The sequence below is a fragment of the Haliaeetus leucocephalus genome, unplaced genomic scaffold (assembly GCF_000737465.1).
Source record: "Haliaeetus leucocephalus isolate CR32 unplaced genomic scaffold, Haliaeetus_leucocephalus-4.0 Scaffold295, whole genome shotgun sequence".
Lineage (NCBI taxonomy): Eukaryota > Metazoa > Chordata > Aves > Accipitriformes > Accipitridae > Haliaeetus > Haliaeetus leucocephalus.
In genome coordinates this window covers 10613295-10639831 of record NW_010972731.1, presented here as the reverse complement: position 1 = coordinate 10639831, position 26537 = coordinate 10613295, and the positions used below count along the sequence as shown (strand labels likewise).

The following is a 26537-nucleotide window of genomic DNA, read 5'->3' as shown; positions in this document are numbered from 1 at the left end:
AAACCAAAACAAAATGTTTAACAGACTGATCCCTTGCAAAATACAGTTTGATAGAGGTGCAATCCCTTTATGCCACAAAGTTAAACAGCTGGAACAAAACTGAGGACTTTTCTTCAAAGTCTTTGCTGTCTGTAACTATTCTGGTGAGTAAAAGTTTAGAAAGGTAAGAAAGAAAGATATTTTAAATTAGTATAATTTTACGAATTGGACCTCTTACTTGCTAATCCAAGGTCGCTGCCTTCTTGATCTTCTAATTCTCTCTCTATGGACGCGACGTTCACATCATTAAAATGCAAATCTAGAGCAGAACCTGTTAAACAAAATATTGTATCAATGAATTATCCTTGAATTATCCATAAAACTATCATGATGGCTGAAATGAGGAAACTTTATTTGACTATTTTTGTTAGTGCTTCCATCATATAACTCTTTTGCATCTAGGTCATAATCTTAAGCATACTACAGACACACAGTGAAGGATATCCTCTGTATTTTGTAAAAGGGAAAACTTTCATATATATGCCATTACAGCTCTTAAAGCTGGTGAGATGAACAGAGGATAATGGAGAGGTGGCTATCTATCTGGATTTTCAATAAATCTGCGTCACCTCTTGTGCTTAGATGTACGTCAACAGAAAAAGGAAAAATAAAATTTGGATACCTACGTAAAGATAATTTTTATTATTATTGAATAAAAACAGGTATTATATCTGGGGAAAGGCACTGTAAATGCCCTTTATAACAGTTAGCCCTTGGGGTAACTGAGTTACATATCAGGGCATACAGATGTAAGGAATGTCAGAATATTCTAATGAAAATGTGCAATATTTAAAAAAAATTAAAAAGTCAAAAATCAATGTTTCATTTAGACTCAACAGTTAGACTGCCTTTCAGTTTAAGGCTTATGTCTGTCTAAAATTTCTCTGGGCAGTGTCATGAAAAAGTTCTTAACAGTATAATCCTTATTAGGTCCACTGTTTATAAAGTGTTAGAAGATGGGTATTTTTTCCCTTCTTCCTCTGAACTTCTTTTCCGTGCAGAAAGGTGTGTAATTAAGGAATTTATCCCTCTGTACCTATACTTTAACTAATGTTGACAACTGCAGAGTCAGAAAGACAGGGGTGAAGTGTGCATAAATACTGATTTTACAGGTAGGAAAGTGACTATCCCAGTCACTGTGTTCAGTGATAGTGATCACCTTTGTAAAGAATTTTTAGATTTTATGTTGAAAATCATTATTAAAACCTGGCATAAAGCCTAAATGAATTGAAAAGGAACAAACAGAAATAAAAGACACACGGGGTTGTGTAAAAGTTTCCAGAAGATCCAAAAGGGATCTCTTGATCCCTTTGGAATTAGACTGATTCCTCTCTCATAGCCTAGTCCTAAACATTAGGCACTATAAACTGCAGAAGATCTTTGGCAGAAGTACTAGACAGCTGTAAAAGTGCTAAAAGTCAGAAATCGAAAGGACAATTTGGATCATTAATACAAGATCAGTGCAAAGTTATTATGTATAGGCATTTCCTAATGTTGACTAGGCTATCTAACAGACTCCACAGTCTTGGAGCTCCAGATAATACATAAAGGGAGTTACTGACCTAGAAGCAGGACCTGCAGAACTGTGCTCAGCAGGAAGCTGCCTAAGCTGTCCAGGTCAAAACACCAGCCGAGAGATAGAGTTCACATACTACACAGTGACACTCATGACAAAGATACCTGAGAGTTAACATAGCTCTTTGTGAAGTTACTAGTCTGGGTCTCAAAAGCAACACAACTTACTAGTATGGAGTTGTGCCCAAACAATAATCCTTATCTTTCAGCAATACTGACAAAGCAGCTTGGTGTCCAACACTCAGAGGGAGGAAGCTCTCTGCATTGTCATTTTGGCCTGAAGGGATATGCCCCAGCTTTTCAAAGTTTTGCAGCAATAACCTTCTCTTGGAGACTGGTGCCTAAGCCAGTACTTCTATACAATACAGTAAGGAGGGGAGACATGGCCTCCTTTTATTTGATGACTCAAGGCTTAGAGTGGTCACAAGTGCTGTGTGAAACCCAGATTAAAAGTCCCTCTTCCATATTGGGTTTTGGATCCCCATTGCTGCACTGTGCCTTTCCTACCTTTGCCTTTTATACAGGTAAGGGCCTTTCACCTGCAACACTGTAGCCTGCCTATCTTGCTCTTTCACCCAACTGCTCTGGTAGTGCCTTCCAGAGTCTCTGGGACAGTATGTTTCCCTTCTTGTTCTCAGGCTCACCATCTTGTTACGCTCACCATCAGGCACCTGCCAACACTCAGAGCATTGTTATGGTAGGTTCTCAGGGGAAGTGGCTGCCACTGCTGTGAGAATCACTCTTCCTTTCTCCTCTTCTCCTACTCCTTCCTGATTGTAGCTTTTGACTGACATTAGAGGAACCCAATAATATGTTTGGCCACAGCTCAACAAGCAATTAGCACACAACACCATCCACTGACCAAAGTGTGCTCCAGTTAACACTAATAACATCATAAGCAGGAGGAGCCCATAAGGAGTTTGGGATGGTCTGGATGAAAAACTATAGTTAATACAGCTAATATGGGAAAAGTATTATGTGGGAGAGAACCAGCTGCTGCACTGGAGAGGATGCTTGTCTGCCCTGGCTGTCACTTCTTTTCCCACCCAGCCGCTGGGACAGTTTTCTCTTTCCCTTTATTCTATCTTCTTTTCTTACGTTTCTGTACTTATCTGGAAATAATTTTCACCATTATGTGCCATCAGCTATGCAACCCACTAATAAATCTTCACACATGTGAACCTGTCTCAACATCCTTTGTGCAAAAACGCCATACACCTGTGAGAGCAAAAACCTCTCATCACTATGCTGCAGGGTATTCTGGGAGAGGTCCCTCTCACTTTCACGAAGTGAAGATGTTCCACGTTCTTTCAAAGAACTCCAAATTCTCTCAATCATGAAAGAAGAGGCTTTAAAAATCCCATCATTAGCACCATCATTATCTTTAAACAGAGAAACAAACTGTTTTTTTCAAGCTCTTGCAATTCCCCACATCACCCAGATGTTATTAATATTTGAAGTTATTTGCAGGGTCTGGCTCAGTATGTTGCTACGCAAGTAGGACAAGCAGGAACAAAACACAAGGAGTCTGACATAAATCATACTGCTTGAATAGTAGACCAAATCTAAGCCTGCACCCTTACTAAATCACTAACCTATGTTCTCCTCATGTGAGGCCTTAACTCATTCTGCCACACTCATCCTCCCCTACCACAAAAAGGACTGACATGTCTCCTTACTGTTTATTATCTAGATTTTCAAAGCTTAATTTCTGATACTTTCTGGGTCTCTCAGATTCCACCTCACATGGTGGAAAGTCAGCAGAGTGCAGGGAGAGAACACAGCATCTTAAGATGACAATATATATGGGAAGCAAATGGAGAGACACCGATTTTCCTTGCATGGCAAGTCTCCCAGACAGGCAAAATCCCCATGCTTGAGTATCCAAGAGAAAGCAACAGAACCAATCAAAACATTCCCAGGAGGAGGTCCACCCACAACCTAACACAGACAACAGGGTGGAGTATCAGGCTGGCAGATGTCCCCTAATGTTAAGGCTTCACCTCCTCCCTACTACCACTTGAGTCATTTCCCTTCACTGCTGCCCATTTGCTATTTATTCCTCTCCAAATCTGTCTCCTTTGATGCTTTGCTTATCTAATTTCTCTATTCTCATAATTATTTTTCTTTTTTTGGTAGTAATTTTCAGGAGGACTTCAAACACCCTGCAGCTTTTTTATGTTCTCAGATTATGCTGCTTTCTTTTTTTTACCAGAACAAAACCAGACAATGCAATCAATCTCCCTTGACTCCGACAGGAGTAGACTGCAACAATATACCCTCTTCCACTCCATCATTCCTCAGTTTTCAACATATTGTCCAAGCCTCAATGCTAAATACTAGTTCTAACTGATTGGTATGCTTATTCCCAACTCCCCTGCACCCTTCTCTTCCCCAGCTCTTGGGGACTATTACTTAGAGAGCAGACACAGAGGGCTTGGAGCTCCCTTTGAGATTGAGATAAAGGGCCACAGAAAGGACTACAGACCCCACTGTCTGACTAAGCTTCCTCAGTCCTTACTAACATAACTCTCCTGCATTTCCCCTAACCCTTTATCCAAACCCATTCATCCCCTTTTCCCATAAACACCTAGCCCCTTCCCTTGCTGCAGCTCTTTTTCTATCCCTTTTTTTTAATGATTCTTCAATCCACCACTTCCCACAAGAACGATACGTATTTATTTTCTGTTCTACAATAAGGTCTTAATTTTCTGCTCTATTCAGATTATGTGCAGCACTTTATTTTCAATGCCAGCCTGTATATCCATGAAGCAGAACTCTGGAAAAAGAATTTATATATAGATGAAATTCTTTTAAGGAAAAAAAAAACCAAAACAAATCTACACAGTTACCATGAAGTACATTGACTTATGCATACATGACACAGGTATTTTAAGATTCATATTTTGTTAACAAACATAGCATACTGAAAACTGTTTTAGAAAACCATCCGTAGACAGCAGAGGCATATTCTAACTCAGAGGAATCAAGAGTCTCTTATGCTCAATAATATAATCACACTGGGACATGGGAAACATAGCGTATCACTGTTTAAACGACTTTGCAACACTTCTTCAGTATATCATGATTTAAACATTATACTGAATTAGCACCACATCTACTATACAGAAATTAGACCGTGGTTTTTATTGTTGTATGAGTAACTTGTTACAGCCAACTAGCCTCTACTTATTCCAGAAGCAATGTTTATCCTGAGAAAAATGTGATTTCATTCCATAATGCATCTTAAAATATTAACTGTAAGCCAATGAAATTACATTAGTTGCATAGAATCAAAACTAAAATTCTGCTCATTCTAATTCTGAAATTTAAAAATAATTTAAAATTTATTTTCTGTTCTAACACACAGATCATCAAACAAACCTTTAAGGAGAGCAAGCTATACACTTGTGAGACTGCAGAGAAAGATCCGTCATTTAATATTCTGCATAGATTTTTTTCCTAAAAAAATTAAAACGGTGAATGCCTAACTTACCATGCTGAAGTGCTGACTCACTCTCTGCAGTCTCCTCGTTGCTGCTACACATCGATTTAAACACAGAAAGCTTCAAGTACACCAGCTAATCACAGCAACTCCCTGATCATGTGACTTAGACCACAGAAGGTGAAATACAGCACCTTTCAAATCACAACATTCCCTGCCACGGCCTCCTCAATAAACCACATTTAGTGTAAAAGTGCCACAAATTTCAATGAGTTTGTGAATAACACTAAATTAAGGGGAGCAGCTGATACACTCGATGACAGGACTGCCGTTTAGAGGGATCTCAAAAGGCTGGAGAACTGGGCTGATGGAAACTGCATGAAGTTCAACAAAGGCAAATACAATAATGCTGCACCTGGGACAGAATAATCCCTTGCAACAGTACAGGCTGAGGGCCAAATGATCACAAAGCAGCATTGCAGAAAAAGATCTAGGAATTCTGATGAATGGCACATTCAGCATGTTCTGTGGCGATAAAAGCTAACAGCATATTGACCTGCGTTAGTAAACGTACAGCCAGCAGGCTGTGGGAAGTGATTATTCCTCTCTATCCAGCACCTGTCAGACCATAGCAGGAGTACAATGACCAGTTTTGAAATTCCCAGTGTCTAATTGTTATTGAAACATTTAACTCCTTTTATCATTTTCCACATAAACAACCTAGCTGGTTGGAAGCATGGGAAAGGCTCTGGGCTAACGACAGAAATTTTAGAAGTATTTCCCAGAATCTGTCTTGTGTACCCAGAAAGTAAGGGCTCCTCCTCTTTGTGTCCTTTCAGATCTGGTCCACAGACTGTGAACAAGATTTTGTCCTTGAACACACAAATAACCAGACTGGAGAATATGCAGTCAGCCAAAGAAAAATGTCCCATTTTCATGTGAAGATGGTAAGATCTGTAATCGCACCAGCTATGGCAACATCAAAAAAAAAAAGTCAAATCTCATCAGCCCACCAGAAGAAGTTGAGGAGACAGTACTTCTACTCTTAGCAACACAGTGAGTTGCATTATGCAGGTTTTACACATTTTTTAAATCACTGGCCAATACCAATGCCAAAATTCCAGTTTAAATTTCCCATTCACTCATTCCTATGCTTACATTGAAAACCTTGTTAAAAATAATGATTTGGGGTGAAAACATTTAAATTAAATTTCAGATATTGCTTTTAATTACATATAATAAAGCAGATGTGTACAACATTACTGTCTTCAGCAATAAGCTCTTTGAACCTATGCTGAAACGAGCAGAACTTGAATAATGCAACAAAACATGTACAATCAGAGATTAAACGTTAAGACTTACCTATTACCGATTCAACTGTGTTACTGCCAGAATAGAACGGGGGAGCTTTGGCACTGATAGCAGAGACAGTTGTAGGAGATGAAGTATCTGATCCAAGACTGGAGGCCAGACTGGAAGTTATACTTGAAGCAAGTGGGTTAACCACTGAAAAAACACTGAGATGGTTCTGTTAAAAAAAACCAAACACATATGCATACACACACAAACACACTTACACGGATGTATGTACAAACATATAAAATAAACAGAATGTATTTTTAAAAGTAGTTATTTTAACTCAAACAGAAAGAAATCCAGAAGAACCCTCTGAATGAATAGATTAGGATAATTTTCCTTATCATTTACCAACAAGTGCATTTCTCCAATGTGGCTGGACATCACTACCATACAAGGGAATTCTTTCAGAAAAAAGGTATTTAAATACTTGCAAATAAGCTCTACAAACATAATTAGTTAGCTGAAGTCTGATGCTCCTTTTCAAAAGGAAAGTATCTATGGAGGAACTGTACCATTTCATTATGCATTCGTACACAAATTATATTCTATATTATTTTTCTGACCTGCAAATTTTCTCATTTAATCTAAATGCAATTGGTACATAAACTGATCTTCGGTTTAGGTAACTGAGAAACATGACTGCACTGCACACATGTATCACATTATATAATGACCTGTACCTGTGCTACTTCTTTGTAGCTGAACGTTTTTTTCATACAAATCACACATTTAAATTATAAAATGTAAGAAATGCAAACAATATGTAACTATGTAACATTCTAAACTGGAAAATAACTTTACAAAGTCTACAGGGACTTGGTGCAGACTTTCCAGTATATTAATTCTTTTTATTGTTTATTGTTTATTTATTCCCTCCAATCTTTTAGTTAATAAAAACAACATTTAACTGTGAATCAATCCACACATCCTCTCATCGCCTTCTGTGTGACAAGCAGTGATTGTGCAGTATCTACTCTCCTGATTTCTACCAATACCACAGAAAACTTCTATTTCAAAGCTAGATAAAGCGCAAGATTGAGGGAGATAATGACCATGAGAATGAATATTTTTTTCTTTAAAAATGGGCACAAACTGAAATACAGAAAGTTTCACTTACACGCAAAAAAAATTTTACTGCGATGGTGGACAAACACTGGAACATGTTGCCCAAAAAGGCTGTGGAGTCTTCATTTTTGGAGATATTCAAAACACCACAATAGAAGGCACTGAGCAACCTGCTCTAGCTGACCCCACTTTGACAAGGGGACAGATGGACCACAGACCTCCAGAGAATCATAGAATGGTTTGGGTTGGAAGGGACCTTTAAAGATCATCTAGTCCAACCCCCCTGCCACGGGCACGGACATCTTTCACTAGATGAGATGCCTGAAGTGATGCTCAAAGCCCCACCCAACCCAACCTTGAACACTTCCACGGACGGGGCATCCACAACTTCTCTGGGCAACCTGTCCCAGTGTCACACCACTCTCACAGTAAAGAATTTCATCATTATAGACAATCTAAATCTACCCTCTTTCTGTCTAAAAACATTGCCCCTTGTCCTGTCACTATGGGCCCTGATAAAAAGTCTTTCTCAGTCTTTCTTATAAGCCCCTTTTAAGTATTGGAAAGCTGCAATAACATCTTCCTGGAGCCTTCTCTCCTCCAGGCCGAACAACCCCAACTCTCTCAGCCTCACTTCATAGCAGAGGTGTTCTAGCCCTCAGACCATTTTCATGTCCCTCCTCTGGACCCACTCTAACAGGTCCATGTCTTTCTTGTACTGGGAACCCCAGAGCTGATGCAGCACTCCAGGTAGGGTCTCACGAGAGCGGAGTAGAGGGGGAGAACCACTTCCTCAACCTGCTGGCCACGCTTCTTTTGACGCAGCCCCGGATAATTGGCTTTCTGGGCTGCGAGTGTATGTTGTTGGCTCACATCCAATTTTTCACCCACCAGTATCCCCAAGTCCTTCTCTGCAGTGTTGCTCTCAATCCATTCATCACCCAGTCTGTACTGATACTGGGGACTGTCCCGATCCTGGTGCAGAACCTTGTGCTCAGACTTGTTGAACTTCAACAGAGGTCCCTTCCAAGCTCAACTGTTCTATGATTCTGTGATATGCTTTTCCAAACTTTGTTCCAATATTGTAAATTTACACTGAATTCAGAACACATTCTCTAATATCCCAATGCAATATGTTAAATGGAACATTTCTTTGCTGGTTTCTGTTTTCATAAATGTTTGAGCCGAAAAAAAAAGTAATCTCTGAACTAGCTATACATATAAACCCATAAAGAACAGCTGTATAATTAGAGAAGTAAAATGAAGAAATGACAAGGCATAGGATTCTTAGGTTATAAGCCCGATCATGATCCCTGTCATTGGAGAAACATCATGTCAAAGTCAAAACAAGTAGGAGAGGCAATACAGGCTTTTCGTATTACTGAAAAATTATCAGACTCAAAATAAATCTCCTTTTGGCCTGTCCCATCTTAAGCTGAGGCCTCCTGGTGAGAGGGAAGTGAAGAAATTTCACATACCCACACAAAGCTGATGGATTTCTTCAGTTAGTTCTCTTTCTCCCCAGCATAAACACCTACATCTACTAGACTAAGTCTCTTTTTCCTGCCTAACATACTTACAAACAGCAAGCTTCTTGTCCCACCCTACACCTACAGACAGAGGCACTCATGCAGCTCAAAGATTCCTTTCCTTCTTCTGTTTTGACAGACCAAGACTATCCCTATCTGTGGCTTCAGAACTCTGTTCTGGGGGATATCTAAACAGAACAGAGAGATAAAATAAACAGAAATGAGACAGGATAGAAAAGCTATTAAAAAAGATGTCAACAGCTTTATAATTACATAGCAGAATTTCACACATTCTGCACTATTTAAATGGAGATTAAATAACACTTTTTTAAAAAAGAAGAGAATTAAACCAACTTGCTGAGTATTCTTAGGATCACCGGGTAATAGGAAAATTCAGCTTGGAAGGAACTTCAGGAGGTCATCTAGTCCAACCTACTGATCAGAGCTAGGTCAACTATGAAGCCACATCAGGTTACTCAGTGTTTTAGCCAGTCTGGTCTTGAAAACTTCCAAGGATGGAGACTGCACAACCACACTCAGCAAACCACTGCTTGACTCTTGCCATGGTGAAAAAAATTTTCTCATACCCAGTCAGAGCTTCTTGTTTCAATTTATGCCTGTTCTCTCTTGTCCACCCACTATGCACCACTGCGAACAGGCCGGCTCCATCTTCTTGATGACCTGCTCATAGGTATTACAAGGCTGCTACTAGGTCCTCCGGAAGCCTTCTTTTCTCCACGCAAGCTCTGCTTCCTCAGCCTCTCCTCGCAGGGCAAGCGCTCCAGTCCCCTCAACATCTTGGCAGCCATGTGCTAAGCTTGCACTCATTTACTGATGTAATCCCAGTACTGTGAGCGCAAAACCAGATGCAGTATTTTAGACATAGTTTAGCAAGTGTTAAGCAGAAGGGTAACCCTTCTGTTGATCTACTCCATGCTCCTGTTAATACAACCTGGGATAATGTTGGGCCTTCTTCACTGCTAGAGCACACTGTTGGCTCACATTTCAGCTTGCTGTCTATGAAGAATCTCAGGTCCTTTTCCGCAGAGCTGCCTCCCAGTTAGTTCTTGTTTTCAGCCCATATTGTTGCAAGAGGTTCTTGCTTCTCAGGTGCAGGACTTTGCACTTGTCCTTAATGAATTTCATAAAGATCTTGTTGGCCTATTCCTCTAGTCTGTCTACATCTCTCTGAATGGCAGCCCAGCCCTATTGACTGGTCCTGCCTATTTCATGTCATCTGCAAACTTGATTCCCCCACTAGGTCATTGATAAAGATGTTAAACTGGTTATGTCCTATTTACTCTGTTACAAACATTTAATAGCAGGAGAAAGTAATGCAAAAACTACTTTTTAGGGCAGATCACAAAAAATTAAAAGCGTTTCCAAGGCTGCCACTCTCACCAATTTATAGATGTGTAAGGGAAAAACCCAATGTATACTTTTAAACTGGTTCATGTCCTATCACTCTTTTACACAGAACTCATAGGATCCACCTCTAACTGTCTTGTGTTTTCTCTCCTTATCTATTCTGCACCATTCCTCCTGCTTTTTAAACATAAGATACATTTTAACCCTCCACTTTTTTGGTTTTTTTACACTCCTGTGCAGCTGCATGAATGGCAAATGGTAAAACTTCTGTTCTTGTTTATCTTGATCATTAAGATAGCATCAGAGTTCTTGTTCTAGCAGTGCAAAGCTGGCGGAGTTTTAAGCTCCTTTGCATATATAGAATGACCTCAAACACCTGATGGATTTAGCTTCACGACAGGTCAAAGCTATGCCCTCTACCTTGTCACTTTAACTATTTTTCTAGTTTTGAGCATCTGACACTTGAACAACTGTATCGTTGTCTTCCTTCTGGCCATCCTTAAATTTTATCAACCCATTCCCAAATCAAGTTAATCCAAAATTTCACTGTGAAAACTCTGCCACGGAATTGCAATAATTAAAAGCATCCTCAAACTGCCTCACATTCCTCTCGTCCCTGGTACTCCCTGCAGCACACATCTATTGCACATATTCACAGAACCTAGAGCCGGCTGTCCAGAACCATGTCCAGACTGCTTTTGCATAACTCCAAGGAGGGAGACTCCACAACCTCCCTGGACAACCTGTTTCAATGCTCAAGTCTAACACGTGCAGTAAAAAAGTGTTTCCATACATTTAGATGGAACCTCCTGTGTTTCAGTTTGTGCCCATTGCCTCTTGTCCTGTCACTGGGCACAAATTTTCCTTAGACTATGTCGTAAAGCACCACATAACTTTGATACTGCATAAATAAATTATCAAAAAGGGCAAAATATTTACAGCGTTTAGCTTTTGGCAATACCTGCTTGTTGTCTTGTTCATTTATTTTCTGCTGATTCTCAGCTGGGAAGCTTCGATGCTTTGCCTGAAAGAAGAAAAATCTCTGTAATATATGAACTTTATGAGTCATTGCTGTAAAATACATGATTAGTTTGTGAAGGGTCAGTGGTATCTCTGTAATGATATCTTCAACAGGCTGACTTCATTTCCCTCACTGCAGTCCCATATGGAGAATTACGTTTCAACGATCATAGAGTAAATCTACATGGAAAAGGAGCAGCAGTTGCAATCGTTCCACTTATATGCATAATTGAGCACATGCAAGTTATTTCTGGTCCAAAAATTGAGTAGCCATGTTAGCATTATGCTGTGACAGAAATAACATGTCCCAAATGCTCACCAGCTGGGGAATACTTCTTCAAGAGGCTAGTGGGATAGAAGCCTGAAGTAGCCAAAAGTTTTGAGTGGAACTGCCCAGATTTTCCCTTAAACTGATCATGCTACAAATAACAACAACAACAAAACAATAAAATCAAATATAAGGGCAGATTTTCTTTGAACACCATTTTATAATAAAGTAGCTTTTGAAACAAGTGAGACATACTTAAATAAAAGGTAATTCTAAGCAATTTCTCTTTGCCCCCTGTGTTGCTGCAGAACAGGATCAAAGTATCTCTGTTCTTTTCAGGCCAGTACTTTTCAGTGACTTCCTGAGCTCCAGTAAACTCTGCAAGGTGCTCTCTGTCTCCTTAGGAAAAAATGGTTCTTCCTGCTGCCTTAGAGCAGTCTTCTTGTGTCTGTTCTTTGTTTCCTTTGGGAGATTCCCAATATGTCTTGTAGTGAAAGCTCCCTAGCAGTAACAACTCTCCTCCTCTTTATATGCCTCCCACCACTCTAGGTACTTTTTTATCAATTGCAAAATCCATCACTGCTTTCTCTCTAGACAGGTTCATTGTGTAAAAGGCAAGCACATGACGTTTTTGCTCCTGAGACACATTCTTTGCAGCAGTACATTACTCACTAATTGTGACCAAAACAACAAAAGAGATTTTTACCAACGATTACATACTTTCTCAGTTATTGCTGCCTAATGACCAGAGAGCAGCCATTTGATACTGTAACTGCCTTGCTTCCATGACATTTGATCAATGATTATTTGATCCCCCTATTGGGAGATGGAAATCTTTCCTGTTACAATGACCACCTCTCTAACCTATAGTCTGTCTGAACATCTACATGTAAGAAAGCAACCCTGCATGGAGAACTTTATTCTAGAGTAATGACCTTGCCATCACCTATAACAAGTTACCATTTACAAAAACCACTTTCCTTCCTTTCATTATTTTTCTGTATTTTACTTCTGCACTTCTCTGTGCATCTCAGGTTATAGAACTTAATTCTGACAAGTCACAGGTTTGCAAGAAGACTGATCAGCTTGGCTGCAGCTTATTTAAATGTGCCATCGGAGTTCCATTTTTTAAACAGTTCCTTTCTGACAATTTAGAACTGTAACCAGTATTATCATAGAGCAAGAAAAATTTAGCTTTAACAGGTAAATCCTGGGCTTTCAGCTTTTTTCTCACAGGCCAATAGACCTGCTTCATATCTCTGAAATATAGTCTTCCCTTCTCCCAACTGTCTCTAGCATTGCCTGTTTTCTCCCCCACCCGACTAAAGGATTCTAACTCCTCACCAACTTCTATTTCAACCACTTTCCTCTCACTGCTAATGCTACAGATCTCTCTCTCTTTCTTCAAGAGGCTTGTTATATTTTATCACCTATGTCTGTCTCAGCAATGAACTTGTCCAAGGAGAGAAGCAGCTGCACGTGGAAGAAGAAACAGTCTGAAATTAATCAAAGATTGGAACTGATAAATAGTATTGTCAGACATTAATGCCTCTTTTCACCATCAATTTTCAACAATAATTAAAACTGAATCCTACCAAGTCTAGCTGTGATTTTTTTTCCATTGTTATCTTGCTCTGTTCTTGGCAACATGGGCTCAAAATGACAATCACAACATTTCTGCAAAGTTACAATTTATTGCATGTCAGCTGAGCTGCAGGGACTGTTTGCGTGAGTGTTCTTGGCCTGTGACAACTGTAATTTGACACAGTTTAGCTCAGTAAAGAAGAGGGTCCAAATTCTTGTGTCCTAAATTATCAAAAAACAGTGCTGATACACAAGGCAGACAACATTTTCTGCTGAATCTAACTCAAGATTGCGTTTGTACTTCTAGACCCATATTATGTACATACCTGATCTTCTCGTTCAAAGCCTGGTGCTTTTGGATAGCTAGACGTTGGTGAAGAAACACCTGATGTGCTAGACTCAGAACACAAAACGCCGTTTGCTAATGATCTCTGTCTACAAAGAGGTCCAAGGGGTGATAAAGAACTACTGCTACCAGAACTTGATGTTACAGTTGGACTTGAAGAACAGGAAATCTGTAGAAGACAGAAAACACTGTCTAATATACTCTATGATATTTTTTTATGTTTACAGCTAGTCTCCCTCTGTAACACAATCAGTTGAAATTAGAAATTAATTTCAGTCTTATGTAAATACAACATTAACTTTGTTTTTTTGGTATTAGCTTAAAAAAGTAGCAGATGACAAAAGTAACAGGGAGCTATTGTACATATACAGACTTCAAAAGGAGATGCATTTGTACACACCAGAATATAGTCTTGTTTGGTCCCTATGCACAAAATTAATCCCAGGCGGAGATTACTCTACTTAATGGAAATTAATTTACAATAAAGGAATACTTGCTTTCTGACAACGTGATTTCCACTCTTTCATATATTTCTTAATTTACAGTTTAATGCAAGCATTATACAACATTTCACTCTTTTAAAAGAACTCATCTATATCAAGCCAAGCAGTTCAAAAAGAAAGAGACATGTAGAATCTTGGCAAAAAGCATCTCAATGCTTGTTTGTAAATCTCAAAAGGCTGGTTTCTGAGATTCTTGAATATTAAAATGTTCATTGATTAATAAATTAACATTTCAATATTTAAAAACATGACTGAAATTATAATTTTTTAGTTCTGCTGTACATTTTCCAGAGAGTTTTAAACTTCTAAAGTAAAAGGCTTAAGATGAAGGTACAATCTGGAAGTAGATCTGGACAACTTTTTTTGCTAAAAGTACAATTCTGATCAACCTGAAATTTATGAACTCAGGTGCCAGCATCCTACAATAACATGTTTGAGTGGAACTGTGGGCATCGCTTGTTTCTATATTTTTTAAGTAAACAGTTCAATTTTTGTAAACTAGATTTATAACTAGACTCACAAAGGCAGTATGGAAATAGTTGCATCCTACATTTATGTCTAACAGCCCAGTGGTGAGAACACTCAGTGATGATACACATTTCAATCCCTTCTGTGCTTGTTTCAGAACAGAATCTGCCAGCTCTCAAGGGAACTGAACCAGTCGATACAATAATGGAGTGAAATTCTGCTAAAGTTATTTTGGTTTGCTTAAATACAAAATACACACCGGATCAGACAGGCTAAACAAGAATAACTATACAGTTTACTGTTAAACTCTTAAATTAGGGCTAACCCTAACCCTTAATTTTACTTTATGCTCCAAAGAATGTGAAAGTATTTTAAGCAAATCAGGATTTTAGCAAGAGACACCTCTCTCCCCAGAATAGTATAACCTCAAAATGTCCCTCCTCAGCTGCAGGAACTTCAGATTCAAATTCCTGTGAATCAGGTAGAGGACAGGCATGACCCTAGATGAGGTCTTAACCCTAGACAGAAAAAAACCACTTCCAACACATGTAAGCCCTATACTTGCTGAAGATTATTACCTATGCATTCACTCACTCCTATCCCTACAGAAAATGTCCCACCACGAACCTTATCTGTGTGGAGGTCTGTAATTAGATTGCTTCTGAAATCCAAAGATAGCTTCTCTACACAACAGTCTGAAATGTACGTTTACCCTGAGAGCTGACAGAAGTAGAAGAGTGGGCACCACAGCAAAAATAATTAAATTGATAGCCAAGCTTTACTCAGACAAAATTCCGTCTGAAGTCAAAGGCTGAAGAATTCGTGTTTTGACCACAAGCTTGTTACAACATGCAAGGTTTCTCTTTCTGTTACTGTTTACTCTAAATCCAAAACTGAGGATTGCCCCTGTGCCTGGTGATGCTAAGTTTGCACATTTTTTCACCTCTAAAATACTGAAATCCTTTCTTTATGCTAAAGAGGAAAGGAAAATAAAAGGACACTGCCAGGAAAAAACCCAAACATTGCTCTTTAAGTGAAATTTAATTTTTTTTTCTTTTTTTTGTCAATAAAAATGTGCTAAGGTATTCAGTTCCATATCAAAAAATTTTGAAAACTTTTTACGAATAACATAGTTACATCTTGTAAGTATACTTAAAAACATACTTCTGGTAGCACAAGGCTGCTTAATGCAGCAAATATGGAAGATAAAATGACTAGACAGTGAAGGCAGACTAACACCCAAAGTAAAATACTAATTTAGGTAAGCTACTGACTCTATTTAAGGATGAGTTCCCTAATCTGCACAGAATGTTTCTCAGGTGTGTATTTCTTGTCCACTCTTTCAGCTAGGCAGGCAACACAGATTATTTTACCGACACAGGAAGATGTACATCATGGTTGCTCCCTACAATGTGACCTAATGAAGATCGGGGAAGAGGGAGGAATTAAGATAGCCATTATGGATTACTTGTCCTGGAGGGCTACCTGCAGACAACAGAGGCATAAATGGGGAACCCAGAAGGAACCCAGAACATAAATGTTCACCCAGAAGTACTGGGCTTGAGGTACAGAGTTACTGGTCCAGATCAGATGATACCAGGTATGTAGTCCATTACGTAAGACCATAAGGTGCTGCTCGTGATCCTTCTGTTTACAGTAGGTATCAGTGGTAGCATTAACATATATATATAACTGTAAGCATCAAGAACTTACAATTTTATGTAGTTTTGCTCTGAAAAACTAAACTAAACTAAAACAATTGCTCAACCCCCTAAGATGCAGGCAGCATTATCTGATTACATTAATGTTTAGGCTTTTGCTCTTAATTTCTGAAGAGTCCACCAGGATGACAATAGACAGAGATAGCCTCTACTCTGTCTTTTGTATTTTTCAGAAAAGAATAGTTAGTTAAGTTTTAATAACTGGATTACACACTACCACAAATTTTGTGTGACTCAACTTGCAAAGAAAATACAAAGAACTCATGCAAATGAAGCAGGAAAAGAAAATGGGTCACATAACATCCATGGTAGGTTAAATACACAAGCAAGAAAAAAAAATAATTCAAACCTAGCCTGAATTTACAAGGCAACTACATTGAAAAATCACTCTTTTTGGTCTCAAGTTACTATCTAGAATTTATTCCTCCTGGCAGAAAAGTACCTGGGGGTGTCGGTCGACAGCCAGCTGAATACAAGCCAGCAGTGTGCCCAGGCAGCAGAAGGCCAATAGCATCCTCGCTTGTGTCAGAAATATTGTGGCCAGCAGGACTAGGGAAGTGATTGTTCCCCTGTACTCAGCACTGGTGACACTGCACCAAGAAAGACATTGAGGTGCTGGAGCATGTCCAAAGAAGGGCAATGAAGCTGCTGAAGGGTCTAGAGAACAAGTCCTGTGAGGAGTGGCTGAGGGAACTGGGGTTGTTTAGCCTGGAGAAAAGGAGGCTGAGGGGAGACCTTATCGCTCTCTATGACTACCTGAAAGGAGGTTGTAGTGAGGTGGGTGTCAGTCTTTTTTCCCCAAGTAGCAGGTGATATGATGAGAGGAAATGGCCTCAAATTGCACCAGGGGAGGTTCAGACTGGCTATTAGGAAAAATCTCCTCACTGAAAGGGTTATCAAGCATTTGACAGGCTAAGTCACCATCCCTGAAGGTATTTAAAAGACTTGTGGATGTGGCACTTAGGGACATGGTTTAGTGGTGGACTTGGCAGTGTTAGGTTTAAGGTTGGACTCAATGATCTTAAAGGTCTTTTCCAACCTAAATGATTCGATGACTCTATCTCCTGTCTGCCCCTATACTGTATGTTTATCCCCCTAGTAAGAATGTAAGAAATGTCCTGTTGGGTTAGACCCAGACTAATATCCTGTTGCCAAAAGAGGCAAGAGGAGATGATATTCAGGGAGAATACCCAATCCTGGTTGTTATCTATGGCCATCAAAGATAATTCTTGAGGCAGAGAAAGTAAATGGAGGACTTTCTGGACCATCTCCCTCCCTCTGCGAGAGACTCCTCCAGGCCTGGTGAAGATACTCTGTCCAAAAACATCAACATTGATCAGGACTCTCTTCCTTTTTGTCCAGGGTTGTAAGAAGCATCTTCTCTACAACTCAAGGCTAGGTGGACTCCACAGAGAAACCAGGATACAGGTTACACTGCCACTCACGTGAGAAGAGAGAATTTATTCTCAAATATTGATTCATCCCTTATGGCTTGCTACAGAATACCCACAAGACCACTGCTCCTATATCTCTCATTTCTCATGCTCTTTGCACAGAGTAAGATACAAAGAACATCTGAGAAATATCAAGAAACCTATCACTAGAAACAGCCATACAACTTAGTGCAGTATTGACGCCAAGATGGTGAGCGAACATGTATTTTGTATCAAGAGGGACGTGTGTTTCACAGTTAACATGAAGTCATATGTCAGTACTAACATAAAATGAGTGTGATATCGGTATTAGAGACAAAAAGAGTGCAAGAGGGGAGAAGGGAAACTAGCAATGCTTACTTTTTGTTTCTCAATGCTCCAGAATTTACATTTTGGCATCAGTGTTGGCATGAATAGCAATGTCCTCAGCACTACTGATGCTAGGAAAATCTATTGCCAATTGTTAGTTGGTTTTTTTTTTAGTCTTTTTCTTCTTTATTAAGACAGAAGCACAAACAACAGAAGCTAGAATTCATACAGTTGCCTCAACACTGCAAGTCTCCAACATGATCTTTGGAAACCGCTCGACAAATGTAACTTAAGATTTGTGGCATTTGATTTTCTGTGTGTGGGATAAAGAGGCCAAACAGATCTAAGTACTCTTCAGGAATGTGTCCCTCCTAAAAATGGAAATCTGCTGTGCTGTGTAGTCAGACGTAAGCACAGCAAGGACACAGTTCAATCCCTAAGGATTCAGAGTCTGCTTTAAGACCAGTACTCGGTGACATTCCTTACTTTCCAGAGTCTCAGCTGTAAATCTTCACAGATTCATTTTTAAGCTTAAATGCTGCAGCTGGATACATTTCAGATTACCTCTCACTTTCACAGAGGTTACAAAAGAACAACTTTTTCAATTTTGCGTCTTTGCTCAAGGCCATAGGAGGACACCTGAACATTTCTGACACACCACAAGTCAAAAGATTCCAAGCTTGCCTTAACAAGGGTCACATACTCATATTGTTGTAACCACACAGACCTTGGCCTCTTACATTCTTACAAAGAAATAATTTGTCACTCTTACATTCTTACAAAGAAATAATTTGTCACTATTCGTCACTGCAGCTAAATTACCTAGAAAAAGAGCATGCAGAACAAGTGATACATTCTTTCCCTTGGTTCTTGCCTATGCTAGGTCTCCGCTTACAGCTGATCTTCTACAAAGAAAATGAGGAAACATATACCTATAAAACTAGTTATATTTCCCGTGAAAATAGCAGCTTCTTGAGCTTCTTGATTTGCATTATATTTTGTGGCTTAAAATGTACTGTTATATTGCCTACATTTGTGGGGGGTGGCAGGGAAGATGACAGGAAGAGGAAACGTAGGTACTTTTAAGCTGTAAAACTAATTCTGCCTTCAAGTAACTTATTTCCTTCCTACATCCCTGTCTCAGAACACTAATTCCACAGTAAAGGAAGCATGACTCATCACCATTGTTCACACTTAGATTATGCACACGTAATCAAACTCAGTTGCATTATCACAGCTTAATAAACTATTATTTACCAAATGAGTGTGGTAACTGATCATGAGCACGCAGCCAAGCCATCTTAGTTACGAAGTAAAAGAGAAAACTTGAGGCTTAACGAAGGCAGCAGAATATTAGCACTAAGTCTGCAATCAGGACAAGCTATGAAGGCACACAATCTTTGCCACAACTGAGCTGACAAGCGCTGACTTCTTAACTGTGCTAACTCAAACGTGATCAAGTACTTACACATCTTTGATAAACTTGATAAAACAAAGATGGTGCTGATTATCCTGTCTTCATCCATTGTGATCAACGTATATCCTATGCAAATATTCAATCTTTTAAATACATCACAGACTCCGGGCATAATGACATCATGGCCAACATTTCTATCTTTTTATTTTTCAAAAGGAAACTATGATTTATTGCTCTGAGCCTAGAAGGGCTAACATAAATATTCCGTAATTGATAAATGCAATTAATCTTTGATGTATCTCCTATTTCATCTCCAGAATAAACAGCAAGTTTTCCTATTAATTTTGCAGTGCCACAAACTTGAACAATATTTACAGACAAATTTTATCATACAGCTAGGCCTTTGGTCTGCATCATCACCGAACTTAGGTACACTGCAGTTAGTTACCAGTAACAGAGAGACCTGATATATGGAGATCAGCAGCATAATCCTAAAACATGAGCTGAGCGTGTTTTAAGAAGTAATAAGATTCTTGACATTTTTTGGCTGAAAAGCTGCTCAAAGGAATATGCATTTTGTATTGATACAATAACACTGGAAAGCTAATCAACCAGCTAGAGAAAGCATACAAAGCAGCAACTATGACTATGGTTGCACACACTGAGACAGCCTAGTTAATCCAACTCGCATGGCACTATGAGAAAAATAAACAAGACATAGGAAAACACCATTTAGGTATGTTAAAGTGCAATAAATATGCAGGATATAAATGAGAACAGTTGAAATGAAGGGATGAAATTCAGGTGAGGCAGAAGCTCATGGCTGAGAACAATGCATATGTATGGGATGCAGGGGACTGCATGCCAGAGAGATTATTTTAGCAAAGGTGACTGAGGAAAGAGCTAGATAGCAAAAGTGTCTGAGGAAAAGGGGTACATAGCATACTGGATGATGAAACAATACATAGCTGAAGATTCATGGAAGGACATGCAAGGAGTAATGGAAATCTGAGTAAACACGAAGATGTGGTAACATAACCGACTTCATTAATGAAGTAGGGCATCAAAGTTTAAACAGTGCAAGCAATGTATCTGAAACATGGATCAAGCTATTTCAAGACTTGTATGCACAGAAATATTCAAGAAACCTTGTCTACTATAATTTCCCATAATTGAGGAGTTCAGACAGCTGAATTTTACCAGTGCAAAAGAAGAAACAATAAGGAAGACCCTCTTAAAGTTAAATAAAGAGTGAAAGAAAATAAATTTATGTCATAAAAAAAAGAGCAGTAGGAGAATGAGTAAAAAGGAGCGTTCCTTCTGGCAATTAGATGACACTGAACAGAGCACAAAAGAGTAGTAATGGTTAAGAACAAGCATAAGAGCTAAAAGTAAAAGTTGCTGGTGTAAATGCAGCTCCTAAAGAAGACACATAGGACTGGGAAAAGGATGAGTGAATTTGTTGCTACAATGCATATGAAGACTCTGAATCTTACTTAAGGCACTTCACACCTCTGATGCAGTATGAGAAAAAATGGGTATGCCAAGAAAGCCAATCTAGGACTTGCTAGAGCAACACAACAAAAACAAAGATAAGAGGTGATGGTAAGTGTGGAGAAACAAGTAGTACTAACTGAAATGAAAAATTACAATCAAGGGAAATACTGTACCACACTGGGTAAACTGCATTGTGGAGGTTAAGTACCTTTAGATGATACAACTGGTGGAGTATAAAGCAAAGGGAACTGCGAAGACAGACTGGAGAAAAACAGTACTATCACAGATCAGGTGAAGGGACTGACAAAAGTATAATGTTAGATGCTTCAAACATGGAGGTAAAGAAACATAAATGTAGAAGCTCTCCATGGAAACTGAACTCACACTTACCAAAAAAGGCTGAAGAGTAAATTATTTTCTGACTGAAATGTTACGGAAAGATACAGCAGAGGAATGACTGATGACAGTCCAATTGACAAGACAACTTAGATAAAGACATAAGAACACAGTATAGGTGAGACAAGAAGGTATATATTTAAAACAGTTATGCAGTCTCCCTCACTATCAACCTGGATCATACAGAATCTTAATGGACTCATTCTTCCAGTAACATTTATAGATAGGGCAATAGTATTACCACATTCTAGAAATGGGGACCTAAGAAACTTGCTCTCAAAGAGGAATTTTATGATCAAGCAGAGAACTGAGTTTAGGTCTCTCAGGTACTACATCATCCTTTTCCTCCAGAAGCAAATAGAACAGTAGGATACTCTCCCAGCGTACTGTAACAGTATACGTGAAAGAAGTTTTGGAAGATGAACAGGGAGATTTTGTTTTGAAGACACAAAGGAAGATAGGTTTAGAAAGTCTAATTTCATCATGATAAAACCCACTAAAATTAAGTTTACTCAGGGCCAGTGTCTAACAGTGATGAGAATGAAGATGAAGGAGGGGACAAAGACAGAGAGCTTATTAGAACAGAGAGAAAAACACAAAACACAAATGTAAATATGTTGCTGCGATACAGAAAATGGGGGGAGTCAGTGAAACAGACTGACTACTTAAATACTAAAATTAAGCAGTTTACAGCAGATGGAGAAGGTGAAAGCAAGCAAGCAACAAAATTCAAGGATTAAACACGGAAAAACAGAAGACCAACCTGCTAATGAAAAATCGGGAACTGAATATTAAAAAAAACCAAATAGTGGAAGTGCATCAAACAATGCTGCAGGTAAGTAGTACAGTGAAAGAAAGACAGAATATTTTGTCAGACATCAGAAAAAAGGTGGCCACTTGCAATGAAACTTCAAGTACAGGGAAGGGAGTGGGGTCACCTTTTCCATTTTCACACTTGAACAGTAATACAGGCAGAGACTCAGTGAGCAAGGAATGGAAAATGTACACAATGTTCATGAGATTCTTAATGACTAACAGAAAAATGCATGTATTTGGAAGAAGATTCCACATAGCTGGAAGGCATATCAGAATTGTTAGGGTTTTCAGCTGTACCTAAATCATTCAGGAAAGGCTAAGAAGCTTCTGGGAGAAAAGGTGCTTTTATGGGTCTCCCCTGAAAGCTTCAGAACCTTATCAACAACAAAATTAGCTTCCTAAATAAAAAGGCAGAACCTTTCTGAGAACCTTTCATATACAGAAGCAGACTTCTGCACTGGGAACCTAAAATAAAATGTAGGCATATTGGTATCTTTATCCTCAATCTACAGTACAGCAATATGAAGCTACATGAAAGAAACCCAGGAGTTTCAATAACTGCACTATTTATTAGCCATTCTTTTTAAACACTATTTAAAATATGTCCTTTTACCTGGTTTCTAACCAAACAGCATAGACAACAGTGCTGGAAAGTCAGAAGTGAAAATTCTGGGGATAAATGTGTATATACTTATGACTCTGCACTGCAAATGAGGTAAGAAAAAAGCAAGTCAGGAGAGAACAAGAGAGATGTCACTATCTTTATATAGTATTTTACAACAAACATAAAACCTAACAAAAGGATCTGTTCCAACTGGTACTAAAACGAAGATAATAAAAGCTCTGCAATATATCTTTTTCCTTCCTCTCCCCCATCTTTAGCTGATAAAAAATTGCTAATATGAACTACATTTATCACCCTCATAATCAAACACCTCTCCACTACCAAACACACTGCATGTACTGCACCACTGTAAGAAGCTTTAAGTATAAACCATGTTCACGTAGGACATCAATTAATTCCTAATGTTAACAAATTAGGGCAGAGAAGAGGGCTGGGATCAAGCAAGATCTTCCATGAATGAAACCTTTCCTATAGAAAAAAGAGACATATGTAAATTAAGCTGTCCTGTAGTTGTGTATTTGATTAAAAATTATGTTCCTCACTGTAGCATTCAAAATATCGCATCTAAAGACAAAAAAAAAAAAAAAGAACAGAAAACACAAATAATACATAGTTAAATCTGGTGCTAAGGGCAGACGTTCCATTTAGGCTTACAGTAACAGTTTAATATTACTGCCTGACATTACCATAGCTGTGGTTTTTTTCTCTTTTGCTGAAGTACAAAGAAATAAAAAACAGACGTTTAAGAAATAAAATAAACATTGTATATTGGTACAGTAATTATTAGTAGTAACTTTTCCAGAATTATTTACACTTACATTTCCAGACTGCCCACTGCTATTTGTAATGCTGTTTGTGGAGTTAAGACTGCTGCTCCATTCATTTGCAATTCCTATGCTGTCTGTTGAAAACAGGTGAGCGCCTGGCTTTGATTGACAACCAGTTTGCAGTATGACTACATTCATGGTGTCCTCTGTTGAAGGAATCCCCAACAAATTACACACAGATTTGATACTTAGCTGTGTGAATTTAACAATTACATGCCTACTACCAAACACAGCACCTGTCACATGGAAACATCAATCACACACAAGAAATCTCTTTTTCTTTAAATATAAGCACAAAGGCAAGGTAAGAATAATATAATTCACCATTATGTATTTGTGGCTACTAACAAATGCGATACTCTTATTTACTTGCTCCATCAAAAAAATGGTGGGAGGTAGATTGAAATTAATATATTTAAAGTATTCTAGATTTTGCTTTATTTTCCTGAATCTCTATCACACCAGGGTTTAAAAGCAACATTTTTAGAACTGCTGACTGGAAAGGTAACAATGGCATCGTAATTACAGGGTTCTTTGTTCTCTTTTTCCAGTCTAGAACCAATTGACTTAACCATAAAACAATTTGAAGAGAATATAGGACTTGTACTATTTAACTTAAAAGGAACAATAACCTTTGAGAAAGTTCATTATTAACTTACACGTAAATTGTGACCAATGACTTGTTAATTTTCATACCAGAAAATTCAGCTCAAGGTGACTGAACAATTACTTCGCAATTCCCCAAGGGCTACTTTGTTAAACTATTAAACATCTTAGATATTTGATTCTTTAAATGTGCAATGTATTAAGGAGATTTAGACCTCTAGCTTTATAGGCAAACGATGAGTTAACAAAAAATGTTTACTTTAGTAAGCAATTACAGTTAATAACATTCCTCACCTCATGATCCATGCACACAAGACATCAAAGTAAGGAAGTCAGGACTGAAAACAAAATCTCTTAATAAATTCTATAGGTATGGCAAGATTTTTTTCATGTCTAGCCACTAGTGCGTTTCTGAAGGTGTAGTGATAAACTACAGTTAAAAATCAAATGTAAACATTTCTCTCTACTAGAAACAGTAAGTAGCTCTGATAGAGCGTATGAAAATACAAGCCATAGTAGGAAAGAGAATGAGATACGTAGACACCTCTCTTCAGTGGAGATTGCATAGCTGAAGATTGTTTCTAATGATGTGGGGTTTTTCTACCTAGCATTTGATCTATCACAGCTCTGCGGCCTTCTTACTATACGGTCCAATGCTTTACCACATATTTCCACTACTGTATAAGTTACAAAAATAGGGACGTGGCTCACAAAAGAGAGAGCAAAAAAGCTACTAGTAAGTACCACTATACACACAAGTCCAATCCAGCCACACCCAAAGAAAAGAAAAGGAAAAAGAAACCATAGGGATGGCAAAGATGATATCACCAGACCCTTGCTGTTCCTCCTACAGAATGAGAGTGCAAAGAACAGTTGGGAAGACAGAAACAGATGCACTGACTTTTTGTAATTTACTCTTACTTTCACTATGTATCATCTCATTGTATAGCTGGTTGCCCAGAGCAAGTCCAGTCAGCCATCTTATGTCCAGTCAACCCTCACACTGTCATAGGAAAAGCACTATCTGATTCGTACTCTCTCTTAAATCCTTCATTAGCTTTTTTTCCCTGACACCACCACATACTCATCCAATGTTCTACAAATGAGTGTAAGTAATCATACCACCCTAAAAGGGTAGTATAAGACTGCTTTCCAAACACTTCAAAGAGAAATAATCTCTCCTTTCTCTTTCCAAGGTATTTAGGGAGAATAATAACACGACTAGTTCTTGCTATTCTGCTTATTAAGTCAAACAGGCACATTAAATTCAGAATGTGTTCTTCTACATCATTCTAATTTCTTCCAAGAGTGAACATCATAGTTTGAGGCCAGCTGCACAAAAGTTACAAATTCTACAGTGTAAGCCTGCCCTAGTCTAACCATGTTTTCTCAAAGACCGTTGCAACTGGCAGAAAAGCAACAGTCTCATGTGGTGGCCTCTCTCATGGTGATCACTGAAGCTTGTGGAGATTAGGATAGAGCCCTCAAAAAGAACTTCAGCTACCTAATGCCAGTGCAGTGGTGCTTCAGGGATTATGTATCAGTAGCCTAGGATGTTATGTAGAAATAGGGTTGCACTCTTTACGAGATACAACTTTTTCAGCTACATAGCCTCCTTAGAATTTGCACTAACAAGGCTTGGGTATTACAAATGTAAGAGTTACCACAGTCAGGCTAGGTCTGGCCTGGGGAATCCCATCTTTCATGAAGTCAGAAGTAAGTTTCTTCACCATTGCAATCTTGGCACCAATAGAAGAGAACAGTCTTGGACGAACAATCTGAAGACAAATGCCTTCAGTAACAGAAGCTGTTATACAGGAGATGTGTTCTTTGAAGTGTTTCCAAATTCTTGCCAGCAGAATTTCAGCCTGCCCATGTTTGTGTTTAAAAAAAAAAATCTATTTTTGTTGAGGTGCTAGTTGTAGTCAGGCAGTCAGTGGACAAATGAGTGCCACAGAGAGGTGTTATTTTAAAAGTGCCCTTTACCGAAGTGTCCCAACATACCCTAGCTACTCTCTGTTTTGCAGAGGGTGTCAGGGAGATATGCCAGATCCCACTACTTCTCTACTTTTCAGGATCAGGTGCTCTCCCTCCTGTCATCACAAAGTGTCTTTGGGACTACAGTGGACCTAGGGCTTCAGCCAGTGGGGTAAAAAACAAGTGACATTTATAAGACAATACTGTCTGCAGCCAGGGCCTCAAGGGAAATGCAGTCTTGGAGGAACAGCAATATTCCTCATGATCTTCACAAAGCAGGGAAAAAAACAGGAAAAAAAATGGCCAGCTGTTTCTGAGGTAGTCATTGAGGGAAGACCAGGAAC

The 26537-nt window shown here is 38.7% G+C and overlaps 1 protein-coding gene across 15 annotated transcripts in view; it reads right to left on the bottom strand.

Moving 5' to 3' along the window:
- UNKL (unkempt family zinc finger-like) overlaps positions 1-26537 on the bottom strand; it is a 58143-nt gene that overhangs the window by 8846 nt on the left and 22760 nt on the right. For 6 of the 15 annotated variants that reach the window (XM_010570544.1, XM_010570547.1, XM_010570545.1 and 3 more), the window contains 5 exons: positions 23602-23756; positions 13579-13767; positions 11342-11404; positions 6422-6587; positions 218-310 (listed from right to left, as the gene is read on the bottom strand). In XM_010570544.1, coding sequence (XP_010568846.1) covers positions 218-310; positions 6422-6587; positions 11342-11404; positions 13579-13767; positions 23602-23756 — 666 coding nt within the window. Of the gene's footprint in view, positions 1-217; positions 311-6421; positions 6588-11341; positions 11405-13578; positions 13768-23601; positions 23757-26537 lie in introns of those variants that run through there. The other 9 variants (XM_010570546.1, XM_010570551.1, XM_010570556.1 and 6 more) reach the window with 4 other exon arrangements.